At 43.4% G+C, this 18,024-nt stretch overlaps 2 protein-coding genes across 2 annotated transcripts; both read right to left on the reverse strand.

Moving 5' to 3' along the window:
• Window positions 1-4,944: 4,944 nt before the first annotated feature.
• LOC114840868 (uncharacterized protein PF11_0207) lies at window positions 4,945-7,658 on the reverse strand. Its single transcript, XM_029125219.2, has 2 exons — window positions 5,222-7,658; window positions 4,945-4,972 (listed from the first exon to the last, which is right to left on the reverse strand). Exons 1-2 carry the CDS (start codon window positions 7,632-7,634, stop codon window positions 4,968-4,970), a joined length of 2,418 nt encoding a protein of 805 aa, XP_028981052.2. The 5' UTR covers window positions 7,635-7,658; the 3' UTR covers window positions 4,945-4,967.
• Window positions 7,659-11,707: 4,049 nt separating this feature from the next.
• On the reverse strand, window positions 11,708-12,388 carry LOC114840870 (heat shock protein 30-like). The gene has a single exon (XM_029125244.2). It carries the CDS (start codon window positions 12,383-12,385, stop codon window positions 11,753-11,755), a length of 633 nt encoding a protein of 210 aa, XP_028981077.2. The 5' UTR covers window positions 12,386-12,388; the 3' UTR covers window positions 11,708-11,752.
• Between the last annotated feature and the right edge of the window lie 5,636 nt (window positions 12,389-18,024).

Here is an 18,024-nt window from a genome sequence, read left to right on the forward strand (position 1 = left end):
GGGGTTTGAATCTCGAGGTGGCAACACTTTCTATTGCAGGCCTGCTGAACTAGGCTTGCCTGGTTTCTTGTTATGATACTGCTTATTACTTGAAAAATATATTTTCAAAAGGAGTTATTCATCAGAAATCACTACAATATATTCTACATGATATTACCTAACTGCCTCAACTGCCTCAAGCATATATTTCTTTGTAATATTTTAAAGTTTCCTTTTGAATTACCTTTTTCAAAATATCAAATATTGATCTCAAATCTCATCACTATATTCTTCATGAAATTATCTAAGAGCCTCAACTTAGAATTTTAACAAAATAACAAGTATCGATTTTTTGCTAATATTTTAAAGATTCCTTTTGAAATAGCATTTACATATGTTATTTTATTATTGCCAACTCGCATCAGTATGTTCTACATTACATTGTTGTGTGCCATATCACAAGAATTTCATTGTGCATGATGACGCTGTACTATTCGGTGCATTTGATAAATATACTTTGAACTTGAACTAAGAGCCTCAACTAGACTTTTAACAAATTATCAAGCATATATATATATACAGTGGATATAAAATGTCTACACACCCCTGTTAAAATGGCAGGTTTTTGTGATGTAAAAGAATGAGACCAAGATAAATCATGTCAGAACTTTTCCCACTTTTAATGTGACCTGTAATGTGAACAATTCAATAGAAAACAAACTGAAATCTTTGAGGGGGAAAATGAAAAATAAATACCTTACAATAACCTAGTTGCATAATATTGTAGATTACAATTTTAATTTGACAATAAGTACTGTGAATATAGGCAAGCAGTGGGAATCTGTTAACCAAAGAATTTTATCTAAGAGCGTACTATTTATTATTAAAGATTGGAGAGGAAGAAGAAGAGAGTGAGAAGGAAAAATTAAGGGAGTAAAAAGTGAAGAGAGTGTAGACAATGAAGTGGAAAGGTAAAGAGAAGGAAACTGAAGAAAGACGAGGGAACAAAAGAGGAGAAAGATTGTAGTAGAAGAAAAAGTCTATTGTCTCGGTTCGAAAATTTTGCTCATGTTTTTTTGTGCTCTTATTCTGCACAGACTACCAGGACCACTGAATGGTTTTTCAGATTGGACAGTTGATAATTGTCTGTGGTGTTTCTGTAATATAGTTGTCTATCACAATGTGCCCGTTAGACTAAATACAAGAAACAATTGTCCCCCTTTTTATTTCATAAATAATAATATCAGATACTTTAATGATACATTGACCGGCAAACTGGAAACCTGTTTCTAGTCACCTTATTGTAAGCCAGGGTATTCATTATTTAGTTTAATACGTTTTTGTCAAAAGTATCTTTAATAGAAAGATTTGGGAATTCTGAGGTAAATCTTTGTTATAGTTTCTGCAGGCAATGTCTCGGTCTCAGCGCTCCGTAACCTATATTGATAGTTATTATATCAATGTCATTCATGAATGGCTAATAAGCTGTTAAAACGTCAAGTGGCAAAAGCCATACAGTTCAAAGGTGCTATTTGTGGTGGAGGTAAACCTAATACGAAATGTTAATCAGTTTAACACAATGCTTAATGGTATCTAGTAAAATACTCAAACTGTTAATGTAAAAATGTTAATGGGTGACCATATTATCTAATGTCGAGACAGTAGACTGACCCTAGATTGCAGTTCCGTGGTGTAGTGGCTAAAGATATTAGTCTCTCATGTGGGCAACCCTGGTTCAAATCCAGTGTGGGCAACAACATTCATCACTTTCAGCTGCAGGCTGGCTGAACTAGGCTCGCCTGCTTTCTTTTCTGGTCAATGACATCGTAACACCTTCGGTTGTTCCAACACTTTCCATTATATTAGCTTCCCTGTACTATATGATTAAAAAATGGAGCCAAACAACTATGTGATAATAAATGGCTTCATATGATCACTATCCTTAAATTAAAGACTGTTTTTTGCATGATCAATCATTTTTTCAAAATGATAACCAAAATTTCACATTGTCTGCCAGGGTATGCATACTTATGAGCACAAATGTATATTATGATTATGGTCTTGCAATTTGAGCAAATTATTCCAATGCATCTTAGATTAATTGTTCTAAGATGTGACATTTCAGTCTATAACATTTCCAGAGAAAAAACATGTAAAACAAAACATTCATCAAAAGTAAACATTTCATAATACAAAGGATCAATCTACATGTGGACCCGTGTTCTGATGTTGCTTCTGGGAGTCCATAGTGGTGCCCTCTGTCTGTGAGCTGAGGGATTGCGGCGTCCTCACATCCAGACTACAGTTGATGGGAACCACTCTCTCAGAAGATAATAAACTACAGGTGCTGGTAATAAAATTAGAATATCATCAAAAAGTTGATTTATTTCAGTAATTCCATTCAAAAAGTGAAACTTGTATATTATATTCATTCATTTCACACAGTCTGATATATTTCAAATGTATATTTCTTTTAATTGTGACGATTATAACTGACAACTAATGAAAATCCCAAATTCAGTATCTCCGAAAATTAAAATATTACTTAAGACCAATACAAAAAAATGATTTTTAGAAATGTTGGCCAACTGAAAAGTATGAACATGAAAAGTATGAGCATGTACAGCACTCAATATTTAGTTGGGGCTCCTTTTGCCTGAATTACTGCAGCAATGCGGTGTGGCATTGAGTCGATCAGTCTGTGGCACTGCTCAGGTGTTATAAGAGCCCAGGTTGCTCTGATAGTGGCCTTCAGCTCTTCTGCATTGTTGGGTCTGGCGTATCGCATCTTCCTCTTCACAATACCCCATAGATTTTCTATAGGGTTAAGGTCAGGCGAGTTTGCTTGCCAATTAAGAACAGGGATACCATGGTCCTTAAACCAGGTACTGGTAGTTTTGGCACTGTGTGCAGGTGCCAAGTCCTGTTGGAAAATGAAATCTGCATCTCCATAAAGTTGGTCAGCAGCAGGAAGCATGAAGTGCTCTAAAACTTCCTGGTAGATGGCTGCATTGACCTTGGACCCACAGTGGACCAACACCAGCAGATGACATGGCACCCCAAACCATCTCTGAGTGTGGACATTTTACACTGAACTTCAAGCAATGTGGATTCTGTGCCTCTCCTCTCTTCCTCCAGACTCTGGGACCTTGATTTCCAAAGGAAATGCTAAATTTACTTTCATCAGAGAACATAACTCAGCAGCAGTCCAGTCCTTTTTGTCTTTAGCCCAGGCGAGATGCTTCTGATGCTGTGTCTTGTTCAAGAGTGGCTTGACACAAGGAATGCGACAGTTGAAATCCATGTCTTGCATACGTCTGTGCGTGGTGGTTCTTGAAGCACTGACTCCAGCTGCAGTCCACTCTTTGTGAATCTCCCCCACATTTTTGAATGGGTTTTGTTTCACAATCCTCTCCAGGGTGCGGTTATCCCTATTGCTTGTACACTTTTTTCTACCACATCTTTTCCTTCCCTTCGCCTCTCTATTAATGTGCTTGGACACAGAGCTCTGTGAACAACCAGCCTCTTTAGCCATGACCTTTTGCATCTTGCCCTCCTTGTGCAAGGTGTCAATGGTCGTCTTGTGGACATGTCAAGTCAGCAGTCTTCCCCATGATTGTGTTGCCTACAGAACAAGACTGAGAGACCATTTAAAGGCCTTTGCAGGTGTTTTGGGTTAATTACCTGATTAGAGTGTGGCACCAGGTCTTCAATATTGAACCTTTACACAATATTCAAATTTTCTGAGATACTGAATTTGGGGTTTTCATTAGTTGTCAGTTATAATCATCAAAATTAAAAGAAAAAAACACTTATATCAGTCTGTGTGGAATGAATGTATACATTATACAAGTTTCACTTTTTGAATGGAATTGCTGAAATAAATCAACTTTTTGATGATATTGTATATTATAGCAGACATTTAATATTTTAGTAAATAGAATTTAGCCATTTGAAATGAGTATAAAGAAGAATTATCTCATATACCGACTTTATAGAGATTGAGGGACTGTTATTATATAAATATTATATATGTCTCATGACCACACCTGAAAATATGCACCTTCTGTGTATTAATCCTAGATATTTTTCTGATATTGTTGAAATTTGTGGAAGCCATCAGATGTGTTTCCTGTAATAAACAGCCATAGTTGACTTATAGACTGGTTATTTTGTGTGCTTGATTTTGTGTATTTTAACTATGGAATTCCTGTCTATCACTTCATCATTTATTCATAATCACCCCGGTGTCTTCTTTCCAATGAAACCACGTTTTGTTATGTCATAATGATGTAATTACACCCGAATAGACATTATTTCTAGTTCATCTGTGAAAAAAAAATTCACAGATGAACTGTCATGAATGAATCTTTCAATGACAGAAAGACGCTCCAAATAATAAGAGCATCTCCTAAATGAATAAAATGTTGATGTAAATGATGAGCAGACAAGAAGAAACTGAACATTAAATCACGCTTCCCCAATGTGGACCAAAGTGCTGCAAAACGTGACAAGAGATGAAGCAAGGCACAACAAGGAGTCACTAGAGCGCAATGAGACAAGGTGATCCTGTTCATTTACTAACCCAGCAAACCTGAACTGTGCAGGCCAATTGTCCCGCCCTCTGTGGGACCACTGGGCTAATCTGTGAGCTTGATACTCCAACCCTGGTCTCACAGCTAACTGCCTGGCAGTGACTTTACTATTGCTAATTTTTATCGATAGGAATGTGACAATATCATTAAATTACCGGTAAAACATTTGAATTTAATACAACAAAGGTGATTTTGAATTTGTTCTTGTGTAATGAATGAATGACAACATCCTCACCATTCAAACAAAATAGAGTCCTGAATCCTTGTAGTAATGCTTGTGGACAACACACTAGTTTATTTGATCTTGAATACAAATTAAGAAAATCATGTTCAAGAACCACATGGCACGTTTCAGTTGATTTCAGCATCCAGGGAATCTACGGTGCAGTTCATTTACACTGAAATATTGAAAAATCTGAAAGAGAAAAGATTGAAAATGGAGAAAAGAATTGTACCCTAAATCTAGCTCAACAACACCTATGTGCATACCTGTGCAGTCGTAGCTTAACCCACTATAATCAGCGGAGTGTAAACATAGTATATATATATTGTTGCAACAGATGAACTGTCAGTTCTAATCAGTCAATTATTCAAGTTTTTCTTAGTTGTGTACCCTCACCCTCTCTCCACATTCCTCCTGTACTCACCCTGGCATTTGACCCGTTTTGTAGGCTTCTTTTTGGCATGTATGTTTAATGCCACATCTAATACTTCATGAGTGGTCAATACTTCTTGAAGGAATTTAAGATTTTTTTGTTTCTGTTTTTCCTTCTTTTGGGTTCTGTGTTGGTCGATTTTATTGCGTATCTTGTCAAGAATTGACTTCGGCATCTCTGTTTGGATTTCTTTCTTGTAGGTTGCGTCGGTCTCTTCTTTGACTTGTGTGTCCTTTGTCTTTCCGTTGTTACTTCCTTTGGCATTTTGTTGTTTTTCTTTCAGTGCTTTTCTTTGTTTGTCTTCCTTTTTGGGATTTGATCTCATGTTCTTCATTCCTCCATCTGTGTCTTTTTCCATTAGTGCTACCTTTTCAATAGACAAATTCACTTTGGTTTCTTTTTTTACTTGTGTCTCGAATCTTTTAGCCTGTTCTTCATTTGGACTTTCTTTAGTCACTTTAAGTTTGTCTTCCATTTTAGTATTGGATCTCTTGAGCTTCAAGCCTCCATCATTCCCACATTCCAGCAGTTCAAGGTCTTCAATTACAAAATCCATGGTAGTCTCTTCAACTTGTTTGCCTATATTTTTCACATGTTCTTTGGCAGGTTTTTCATCTTGAATTGGTTTGGTTTTGTTTCTTTGTTTGTCATCCTCTCTAGCATGTTTGTCCTTGGAACTTTCTTTTGCATCTTTAAGTGTGTCTACCTTTTTGGAATTTGATCCCCAGTGCTTCATTCCCAAGGCAATTGACAAATTCCCTTCGGTTTCGTCTTTTGTTTGTTTCTCTAACTTCATATCATGTTGTTGCTTTGCATTTTCTTTGACAACTTTGCTCTGTTTGTCATCCTCTGTAGCATGTTGTTCCTTATGACTATCATCCACAACTTTTAGCTTGTCTTCGTTTTGGATTTGGATTTGATGTTTTGGATTTGATGTTCTGTGCATTACTCCCACATCCAAGTCATTTTCCAGTTGCTCTAATTCTGCAAGAAAAAAATCCATGTCAGTCTCTTCTTGAACATGTTTCCTTACAATTTTAACATGCCTTTTGGCATTTTGTTCATTTGGACTTCCTTTTATTACTTTTCTTTGTTTGTCATTATCTGTAGCATGTTGTACGTTTGAACTTTTTTTCATGACTTTCAGTTTGTCTTCCTTTTTGGGATTTGTTGTTCTGTTCTTTATTCCCACATCCAAGTCATTTTCCAGTTGCTCTAATTCTGCAAGGAAAAAATCCATGTCAGTCTCTTCTTGAACATGTTTCCTTACAATTTTAACATGCCTTTTGGCATTTTGTTCATTTGGACTTCCTTTTATTACTTTTCTTTGTTTGTCATTATCTGTAGCATGTTGTACGTTTGAACTTTTTTTCATGTCTTTCAGTTTGTCTTCCTTTTTGGGATTTGTTGTTCTGTTCTTTATTCCCACATCCAAGTCATTTTCCAGTTGCTCTAATTCTGAAAAAAAAAAATCCATGTCAGTCTCTTCTTGAACATGTTTCCTTACAATTTTAACATGCCTTTTGGCATTTTGTTCATTTGGACTTCCTTTTATTACTTTTCTTTGTTTGTCATTATCTGTAGCATGTTGTACGTTCAAACTTTTTTTCATGACTTTCAGTTTCTCTTCCTTTTTGGGATTTGTTGTTCTGTTCATTATTCCAACATCCAAGTCATTTTCCAGTTGCTCTAGTTCTTCAACAAAGAAATCCATGTCAGTCTCTTCTTGAACTTGTTTCTTTACATATTCAACATGTCCTTTGGCATTTTCTTCATTTGGGACAATGCCTAATTTATCTACTCTCTCTTGCTTCATTTCCACATCTGTGTCAGTTGCCCGGCACACTACGTCTTGCATTAAAACAATCACTTCAGTTGGTTTCACTCTTGTGTCTGGCTTTTTAGAATCGTTTTCCTTGGGACCTTCTTTCATAACTTTGAGTTTACATCTTGTTTTAACAACTCTTTCTTTCTTCATTCCTCCATCCATTCCACTTGCCAGTAGCTCAGGCCCTTGAATGTCCATGTCATTCTTTTCTTTGACTTGTGGGTCTTCCTTTTTAATGTGATCTTTGGGATGTTGTTGCTTTGGACGTACTTCTTTGATTTCCGTTTGACCTTTATCCATTTTAACTCTCCCCCTCCTCAATTCCCTCAGATGGTCAGTGTCACCATTGATGTGTTCTTTCTTTCTCCGTTTAATCTCCCTTTTCCTTCTCTCTGCCTCCATCTCATTCTGCCTTTCTTCAAGCATGTCTTCTCTCTTTCTCAGATCACTCTCCAATTTCCTTCTCACTGCCTCCATTTCTCTCTGCCTCTTTTCAAGCCTGTCTTGTCCGCTTTTCAGTTCACTCTCCATTTGCATCCTCTCTGCCTCCATCTCTCTCTGCCTTTCTTCAAGCATCTCTTCTGTCTTTCTCTGTTCATTCTCCCTTTTCCTTCTCTCTGCCTCCATCTCTCTCTGCCTTTCTTCAAGCATCTCTTCTGTCTTTCTCTGTTCATTCTCCCTTTTCCTTCTCTCTGCCTCCATCTCTCTCTGCCTTTCTTCAAGCATCTCTTCTGTCTTTCTCTGTTCATTCTCCATTTTCCTTCTCTCTGCCTCCATTTCTCTCTGCCTTTCTTCAAGCATCTCTTCTCTCTTTCTCAGATCACTCTCCATTTGCATCCTGTCTGCCTCCATTTCTCTCTGTCCCTTTTCAAGCCTGTCTTGTCTGCTTTTCTGTTCAATCTCCATTTGCATCCTCTCTGCCTCCAACTCTCTCTGTCTTTCTTCAAGCATCTCTTCTGTCTTTCTCTGTTCATTCTCCCTTTCCCTTCTCTCTGCCTCCATCTCTCTTTGCCTTTCTTGAAGCATCTCTTCTCTCTTTCTCAGATCACTCTCCATTTTCGTTCTCTCTGCCTCCATGTCTCTCTGCCTCTTTTCAAGCCTGTCTTGTCTGCTTTTCTGTTCACTCTCCATTTGCATCCGGTCTGCCTCCATCTCACTCTGCCTCTCTTTAAGGCACCTTTCTCTCTTTCTCTGTTCATTCTGAATTCTCCTCCTCTCTGCCTCCATCTCTCTCTGTCCCTCTTCAAGGATGTCTTCTCTGATGTTCTGTTCATTTCTCCTCCTCTCTCTCTCCACTTCAGTCTGAACCTTCTCTTTTCTCAAAAATCGTACCTCATCCTTTTCCATTGCACTCCATCCTGTCCCTTCATCCATGACTTTTGTCTCCCCTTTCTGATCTTCAATGTCACTTAACACATTTCTTGGCATCTCCATTTGAATCCTCTCACTTTTCTCCCTCAGGTTTTCCTTGTCTGTTTCCAGAACACCTTTCAGGTCTATTCCCATCTTTCTTTTCATTTGAATCATTTTAATGTATTCTTCCATCTCTCTCTCCCACTCACGCAATTCCTGCTTTGTCAATCTTGGTCCAATATTCATGTTCTTACTCTTTGTCTCTAGATTCATCTTTATCAGAGGAAAATCACTCTTTCTTTCAAAGATTCTTTCCTGACTCACGGGAATTCTCCTCTCTTTCTCTCGCCCATAATCCTTGAATATATCTCCCTCTGTTTGAGTTTGTTTGTTACTCTGTTCGGTTTTAGTCCGTCCAGTCTCTTTCTTGAGCCATTCCTTTTCAAATCTACAGACCCTTCGATCAAGTTCTGTCATCACAAGGGCCTGAAGTTTATGCATTCGCTCCTCAATCCAAACTCTCTCCTTTAAAAACATGATCTCCACCTTCTCCCTGTCCAAATGACTTCTCATTATGAATGTATTCTATAAATGAAAACAATTTGATTAGTCTCCAATGTGTTCATTGACTGGGCTCTATTGATGCACAGGTCAGGAAATACTGTACTATATTTCAAATCGGGTTGGGTAGGTGGAGATTAGCTGTTTGAAGGTAAAAATAAAGAAAAACAGCCACTACCCAAATAAAACGATAATCAATCTTGTGCAAATATACCAAGCCTTCATTATTCTTATATTTATTTCATAAAAGGTGAGAGTGGGATATTTCTAGCAGGAGCAAAAAACATTACATAAACAAATTTTTCATCAATCGATCAGCCACCACGCTCTGTGGACATCTTATTGACTTATTTTCATTTTTCTTTTTGTAGCATGTTAACAATGAAGTACATGTTCTGAGATTATTTTGATGACTGGGAAGGTGGTAGCAGCGTCATTGTTTTGTATTTGGGTGGCTGTGAATTGTAAAATAACTAACCCACGCATCACTATTATGCACTAATATTTTTATCTGATTGTAATCTAGGTAATACATTTTTTTCATAGAAAATCTTTTTATAACTTTGGCTCATAATGGATTATGGTAGTCAGTGATTTAGATGAACTGATCATACATCATACTTATGTATGTATACTATAGACAATAAGCACACCTATTAACACATCCTAATCATCAAAATAACAGCTATTAAGAATGATGAATGAACACCATAAAAACAAATCCATGTAGGAGCAGAACTAATCCATATTTTTGACATAACTCCACCTTATCAAGCTCAACCAACTCAGAACATTACTGTTTAACACAACTTACAAAATACAACTGCTAACCATTCTGAACATGAACAATTCACTTACCATTGCGCCAGTGCTGTCTAACCTTTGTTTTCAGTCACTGTCAAAGATTCTTACAAGAATACTGTTGTCATATACATCGTTGTTCTATTACCCAGGAGAAATGTTGTCAGTCTGAAGATAACAACATTAAGCGGATTGTTTCTTTAACCTTTTCACACGTTCTGTAGGCTACGTTTCAAATATGTGTAAGGGCGTCCCAGCGTGAGTTCTTAAATGCACGTGTCAGTATGCGATGACAATTCGATCATTATGACGCAACAATGCATTTCACCCCCAGCTGTCCAGAAACACCACGCTACAAACGTATTATGTAGGCAATTTCTGATTTCGACAGGTTAAAATGATATTTGGCAACTACTACAAGCAGTAATACTGTTTAATTGTATACAGAATATTTTATGAGCAACCGTGAAAAATATTGAGCTATTCCTAAGTATACCGAATCTCCGCTCGAGGATTCGTCCAAGTGAATAACTTTTGCACCAGAGAAAAATCATGGAGATTTAAGCTGCTGTGAATTAAGCCGGAATGAAAACTATTTCATCACTAATGTTTAACAGTTGTCAGTTTGTTCAATGCCTTTCCCCTGAATAACATTTAATTTCGCTATGTATGCCTCATCTTAAGCTCTTATAGAGATCTTCATTGGAACCGAAATGTATTTTGAGCGAACTGTTTCCGTGAAATTCTTATCTGACACCCACAAGGTCTGACATTATTTGTAATATCAACCCAGTCCGAGTTATATCCGAGGCCGGCCGTATCCGGAAGAAAATGCCAGCTCTGTTCCCACCCAAGCCTGCCCAATTGTGTGTATTTGTCTGGCAGTGAACGTAAACTTTCCACATGGTTTTGTCATAGTTCGGCGTGTCAAATACATTACTCATCTTATAAAGATTCGTGTTTTTAGGAAGTTGTCTCAAATGTAAAACGTAGTGAAGTGGTCTGTTGTTAGAACGCACTTTGCATCTCTCTCCAAAACGCGATGTCTCCTTCCGCTAAATTCTGCACTTTCGGTAGTTTAATAGACTGCTTGGGCACATGCGTTACATGGCACGTGCCTAGGTCTGTAAAAGAATAATAACACGAATTGTCCTCCAGAGCTGCCGTCACCTTTCACAAAGAAAATCAGTCCCGTTTGACACCAAGCCTCCTAGTTTACAGTAACCTACCTAATAGCTTATCTTCTTTCAAATCGTTATAAAAGAGGCTATTGAACCGCAGAATATAGCCCACTAGGCTACATTATTTTTTTACAACGTGAGTAGAATGTCAAAGCAGAGAAGCCCTGCGCAGAAGAGCGATGAAAGTTCAGTTAACCTGTATTTTACCAATTACAAAGCATAGCATTAAAAATGTTATGACATTTATTTTATTATTTTAATTTTGTTATTTTAATATATTTTCGGATGTGGTCTGTATTTCCCACACTATCACATTCTGGTTAGATGCTTGCTGCATTTCGTCGTAGTGTTCAATGACAATAAAGTTGAATCTAAACTATTCTCATCACACCGATCCGAGATCCGTGGCCCATGATCCCACTCGGGATCCGACGGTCAAACATATAATGCTGAATTCAGTCAGATGACGTCTACTTTTTAATTATTTTCATAAGTGATTTTCAGAAACAACATATGATGAGTATTTGTTCTGGAGCTTTATATATTGCAGTTTCAAATAGTAAGCACTGAAAAAAATACACCAAATATAGGCAAGTAATGAAGGTATTGTGTTTATTCTTCTTGAAGGGTACATAGCTACAGTGTTAGGTAATAGGTTACATTATATTAATTTACTCAAATTGATTAATTGTTAGATTAATTGTTCTAAGATGTGACATTTCAATCTATAACATTTCCAGAGAAAAAACATGTAAAACAAAACATTCATCAAAAGTAAACATTTCATAATACAAAGGATCACTCTACATGTGAACCCGTGTTCTGATGTTGCTTCTGGGAGTCCATAGTGGTGCCCTCTGTCTGTGAGCTGAGGGATTGCGGCGTCCTCACATCCAGACTACAGTTGATGGGAACCACTCTCTCAGAAGATAATAAAGTATTAGGTGCCTCGATGTGGAGCTTCCCGTCAGGAGTCATGGAGCAGGTGACTGTCTCAGGGTTCAACCCTTCAGGAAGATCAATCTCTTGTCTGAACTCCTGGCATCTGTAAGAGTAGGAGCCTTTCCCATCACCCTGCTTCTTCTCCGTCTTCCCACTGACTCTTAGCTTCCTGCCCACCTGTCTGACACAGATCTCCTCTGGGGAGAAGTCCTTAGTGTCCAGTGTCATGGCAAAGCCCTCTCCCTCTTTCTCCAGCTTGTAAGAAAATGGTTGGATGTCCACAGAGGCAGGAACATGGTCCATCTCCTCAGATATACACTGCTGAAGTTTCTCCATCAGTGCCAGACTGCTCTTGATCTCCTTAATGTTTCTCTCAAGTAGACCCTGCTGCCAGAGAAGAGGTCGTACCTCCGGACAGAGACTGTGAACGGGACAGTAGAAGTCCATCAATGGGTTGATGGAAGATTGGAATTCTGGGGAGCACAGCATCTTCATTCAATGTTGAGTGTTGATTAGTCTTGCTCTGAGATGACACTACTGTGTTCAGTGTTGATTGTGTTGTTGTCTGTCTCTTCAGTGGGAGTGTCACAGCTTTTATGTTCTCCCACTTAGAACTCCAGTGTCTTCAGGAACTTTCCTGTCGTTGCCACAGTTCTCCACTGGGTGTCACCCTGCAGGGAAGTGGTTCAGTAAAGTAACATCCACATGAATGGCAGGACCCAAGGTGTCCCAGCAGAACATTTCCCAAAGAGTCACACTGCCTCTGCCGGCTTGCCTACTTCCCATAGTGCATCCTGTGCCATGCATTCTTCAGGTAAGTGATGCACACGCACCCGGCCTTCCACTTGTTGTAAAAGGAAACGTGATTCATCAGGCCACCTTCATCAAGCCACCTTCTTCCATTGCTCCGTAGTCCAGTTCAGATGCTCAAGTTCCCATTGTAGGCCCTTTCGGCAGTGGACAGGGGTCAGCATGGGCACCCTGACTGGTCTGCAGCCCCATACGCAAAAAACTGTGATTTACTATGTGTTCTGACACCTTTCTATCAGTAACAGCATTAGCTTTTTCAGCAATTTGAGCTACAGTTGCACATCTGTTGATTCGGACAACAGGGGCCATCATTTGCTCCCCTGCCGCCAGCTCACCGCTTTTCCTTCTTTAGACCACTTTTGATAGATACTGACCACTGCAGACCGGGAACACCCCACAAGGGCTGCAGTTTTGGAGATTCTCTGACCCAGTCGTCTAGAGTCAAAGTCGCTCAGATCCTTACGCTTGGCCAATTTTCCTGTTTCTACCACATCAACTTTGACAACAGAATGTTCACTTGCTGCCTAATATATCCCACCCACTGACAGGTGCCATGATAACGAGTATATCAGTATTATTCACTTCACCTATCAGTGGTCATAATGTTATGGCTGATGGGTGTATATTCCTTCCCAACTGTACAGGTGACGACATCAGCACTTGCAGAATGTACATACAAGGAATAGTTGTTGCCATGATGTAACCTAGGGAATGCAAGGTTGCATAGAGACATTGATCCAGGAGACAAACGTAATCATAGAATCTTGGTTGCCCAGACAACTTGGCGAAAGCTCACACGACAGCTGGGGCATGTTACTATTGGTGGTTTATTAACTCAGCTCTTCCAATAAGGAATAGAGTCCTGTTCACCTTTACAATACAAGGAGCAGGAGCCCCCCTTCTACTATTAAGACATACCCCCAAAAAGGAGACAGCTTCTAGTGGTTTCTGCTAGGTCCATGGCCTAGTTTTACACACATACAGTTGTGCTCATAGGTTTGTGACATTTTTGGCATTGTTTTTGAAAATATGACTGATCATGCAAAAAGACAATCTTTTTTTGGAGGATAGTGATCATATAAAGCCATGTATTATCACATAGTTTTTTGGCTCCTGTTTAAATCATAATGATAACAGAAATCACCCAAATGGCCCTGATCAATAGTTTACATACCCTTGAATGTTTGGCCTTTTTACAGACACACAAGGTGACACACACAGGTGAAAATTGCAATTAAAGGTGAATTTTCCCACACCTTTAAATTGCAGTTAGTGTCTGTGTAGAAATAGTCAATGAGTTTGTTAGCTTTCACGTGGATGCACTTAGCAGGCTAGAGACTGAGCCATGGGGAGCAGAAAAGAACTGTAAAATGACCTGCGTAACAAGGTAATGGAACTTTATTGTCACGGCTTAGGTTGAGGAAGCAAGGAGGAACCGGAGAAGGCGTGGCGGATGAAGGTTTTTATATATGAATAGAACAAAATAAACAGAACGAGCGTCTTTCATAAACGCATACAGCTTCTGACAGTGGCAGAGAACAATCACACACAAAGACAGGGGGAGCAGAGGGAACATATATACCGGGGGAAACAGCGATGATGAACAGGTGCACTAAACGAGACACAGGTGAAATGCATGATGAGACGGTGGTGTCAGAAAGCCGGTGACGTCGACCGCCGGGGCCCGCCCGCTGCAGGGGGAGGTGAACCAGCAGAGGTCGTAGTCGTCACAGTACCCCCCCCCGACGCGCGGCCCCAGCCGCGCGACGGCACCGGCCTCGGGGCCGACCCGGGGGGCGCGGAGCAGGGCGATCTGGCCGACGCTGGTGGAATTCGCGGACAAGGACGGGAGCCAGGACGTCCTTCACCGGAACCCAGCTCCGCTCCTCCGGGCCGTACCCCTCCCACTCCACGAGGTACTGGAGGCCCCCCGCCCGGCGCCTCGAGTCGATGATGGAGCGGACCGAGTACGCCGGGGCCCCCTCGATGTCCAGAGGGGGAGGGGGAACCTCCCGCACCTCACACCCCTGAAGGGGACCATCCACCACCGGCCTGAGGAGAGACACATGGAACGAGGGGTTAATACGGTAGTCGGGGGGAAGGCGTAACCGATATGTTACCTCGTTGACTCTCCTCAGGACTTTAAAGGGCCCCACGAACCGCGGGGCCAGCTTCCGGCAGGGCAGGCGGAGGGGCAGGTCCCTGGACGAGAGCCAGACCCGGTCGCCCGGCCGATACACCGGGGCCTCCCCGCGGTGGCGGTCCGCAGAGGTCTTTTGGCGGTGGACAGCGAGCCGGAGACGGGATTGTACTGCCTCCCATGTGCCCGCTGCCCGCCGGAACCAGTCGTCCACCGCAGGGGTACCGGTCTGGCTCGGCGTCCAGGGCGCCAGGACCGGCTGGTAGCCCAGGACGCACTGGAAAGGCGTCACGCCCGTGGAGGAGTGGTGCAGAGAATTCAGTGCATATTCTGCCCACGGCAGAAACTCTGCCCACTCCCCCGGCCGGTCCTGGCAGTAGGACCGGAGGAACCTACCCACTTCTTGGTTTACCCGTTCCACCTGCCCGTTGGACTGGGGATGGTAGCCCGAGGTCAGGCTGACCGAGATCCCCAGGTGCTGCATAAATGCTTTCCACACCCTAGACGTGAATTGGGGACCCCGGTCAGACACGATGTCCTCGGGCACCCCATAGTGCCGGAAGACGTGTGTAAACAGGGCCTCCGCGGTCTGTAGGGCAGTAGGAAGGCCGGGCAGAGGCAAGAGGCGGCAGGACTTCGAGAACCGATCCACAACGACCAGGATGGTGGTATGGCCCTGGGAAGGGGGGAGATCCGTCAAAAAATCAACAGAAATGTGGGACCATGGTCGTTGTGGAATGGGCAAGGGGTGCAACTTGCCCACAGGTAGGTGCCGGGGTGCCTTACTCTGGGCGCACACCGAGCAGGAAGAGACGTATACCCTCACGTCCTTGGCTAAAGTGGGCCACCAGTACTTACCGGCCAGGGCGCGCACTGTTGGCCCGATGCCAGGATGACCGGAGGAGGGAGATGTATGCGCCCAGTAGATGAGGCGGTCGCGGACAGACGCCGGCACATACGTACGGCCCTCAGGGCATGTGGGCGGAGAGGGCTCGTCGCGCTGCGCTCCGGCGATGTCCGCGTCCAGTTCCCATACCACCGGTGCCACGATGCATGACTCCGGGAGCACGGGAGCATCATCCACTGGCCTCTCCTCCGTGTCATGCTGGCGGGACAGCGCGTCAGCCCCGACGTTCTTACTCCCCGGCCTGTAGGTGAGAGTAAACACAAACCGGGTGAAGAACATAGCCCACCTTGCCTGGCGAGGGGTCAGCCTCCTCGCTGCCCGCATGTACTCCAGGTTCCGGTGGTCAGTCCAGACGAGGAAAGGGTGTTTAGCCCCCTCTAACCAGTGCCTCCACGCCGACAGAGCTCGAACCACGGCCAGCAGCTCACGATCACCTATGTCGTAGTTCCGCTCCGCCGCACTGAGCTTCTGGGAGAAGAAGGCACAGGGACGGAGCTTATTACGACACCCCGTCCGTTGGGAGAGGATGGCACCGAGCCCACAATCGGACGCGTCCACCTCCACAATGAACTGGAGCGACGGGTCGGGATGGGCCAGGACCGGAGCGGTGGTGAAACGGTGTTTCAGTTCCACAAACGCCCGCTCCGCGTCCACGGTCCACCGCAACCGGGTCGCCCCCCCCTTCAGAAGGGAGGTGATCGGAGCCGCGACCTGGCTAAAGCCCCGGATAAACCTCCTGTAATAGTTAGAGAAGCCTAAGAAACGTTGCACGTCCTTAACCGTGGTTGGGGACGGCCAATTACGCACGGCATCAATGTGAGGCTCCTCCATAGCCACACCTGCGCTGGAAAAGTGATATCCCAGGAAGGACACAGACGACTGGAAAAACAGACACTTCTCGGCTTTCACGTACAGGTCATGCTCCAGCAGTCGAGCCAGCACTCTGCGCACTAACGAGACATGTTTAGCGCGGGTGGCAGTGAATATCAAGATGTCATCAATATACACTACCACTCCCTCGCACAACAAGTCCCGGAATACGTCGTTAACGAAGGACTGGAAGACTGAAGGAGCATTCATCAACCCGTACGGCATCACTAAATACTCGTAATGGCCAGACGTGGTACTAAAAGCAGTTTTCCACTCGTCTCCTTCCCGGATACGCACCAGGTTATAGGCACTCCTGAGGTCTAATTTAGTGAAAAAGCGGGCCCCGTGCATCCTCTCCACCTCCGCAGAGATCAAAGGGAGAGGGTAGCGGAACGGAATGGTGATTTTGTTCAGCGCCCGGTAATCGATGCACGGGCGCAAACCACCGTCCTTCTTTTTCACAAAAAAGAAACTTGAGGAGACCTGTGACTTGGAGGGCCTAATGTATCCCTGTTCCAACGCTTCCGTAACGTAGGCGTTCATAGTCTCCGTTTCGGTGCGGGACAGTGGATACACGTGACCCTTCGGGAGTGCGGCTCCATCAATGAGGTCTATCGCACAATCCCCCAGCCGGTGTGGTGGCAACACAGCAGCCTTGGCCTTGGAGAAAACCGTAGCCAAGTCCCTGTATTCGGGGGGAATGGGCACGGCAGGCGCACTGTCTGGACTCTCCACCGAGGTCGAGCCAACGGAAACACCCAAACACCTACCCTGACACTTCCGCGACCACCCCGACAGACGTCGACTAGACCAAGAGATGACAGGGTCATGTAGGGACAACCAGGGGAAACCTAAAACGACGGGGAACGTGGGTGAGTCGATCACGTGAAATGAAATGGTTTCACTGTGTCGGTTGTCGGTAACAAGGAGGAGAGGAACAGTGCAACTAGTGACCAGCCCTGACCCTAGTGGCCGGCTGTCTAGAGCTCTCACGGGCAGGGGGGTGTCGAGGGCCTGGAGGGGTATGTGTGACCGTAGGGCAAAAGACCTATCCATGAAATTCCCGGCTGCGCCTGAGTCTACCAGCGCCTTACACCGGGCAAGCAGCGGAAATCCGGGGAACCTAACAGGGACAGTGCACATAGAGAGGGAAGAGGTTAGTGGCGAATGTGCATGTGCTACCTGGGGTGATGCGGAAGTGCCCTGCCTGTCGCCTCTTGACTCAGGGAGGGAGGTGCGGTGTGGTGCAGTAATATGGCCTCGTTGCCCCCTGGAGGCACTCCGCACCTGTCCTCCCCGACGTCTGCCCGGCAGTGCAGCCGCTCCCAATTCCATGGGGACGGCGGTGTCGGGTTGGTAGGGTTGGTAGGGTGGAACGGACGGGCCTCTTCCGGGACGTCC

Source organism: Esox lucius, chromosome 14 (genome assembly GCF_011004845.1).
Source record: "Esox lucius isolate fEsoLuc1 chromosome 14, fEsoLuc1.pri, whole genome shotgun sequence".
Taxonomy (NCBI): Eukaryota; Metazoa; Chordata; class Actinopteri; order Esociformes; family Esocidae; genus Esox; species Esox lucius.

Bases quoted from the DNA above. Each gene is read 5' to 3' on its own strand.
- LOC114840868 (XM_029125219.2), bottom strand. From the start codon at position 7,634: ATGCTTGAAGAAAGGCAGAGAGAGATGGAGGCAGAGAGGATGCAAATG.
- LOC114840870 (XM_029125244.2), bottom strand. From the start codon at position 12,385: ATGCTGTGCTCCCCAGAATTCCAATCTTCCATCAACCCATTGATGGAC.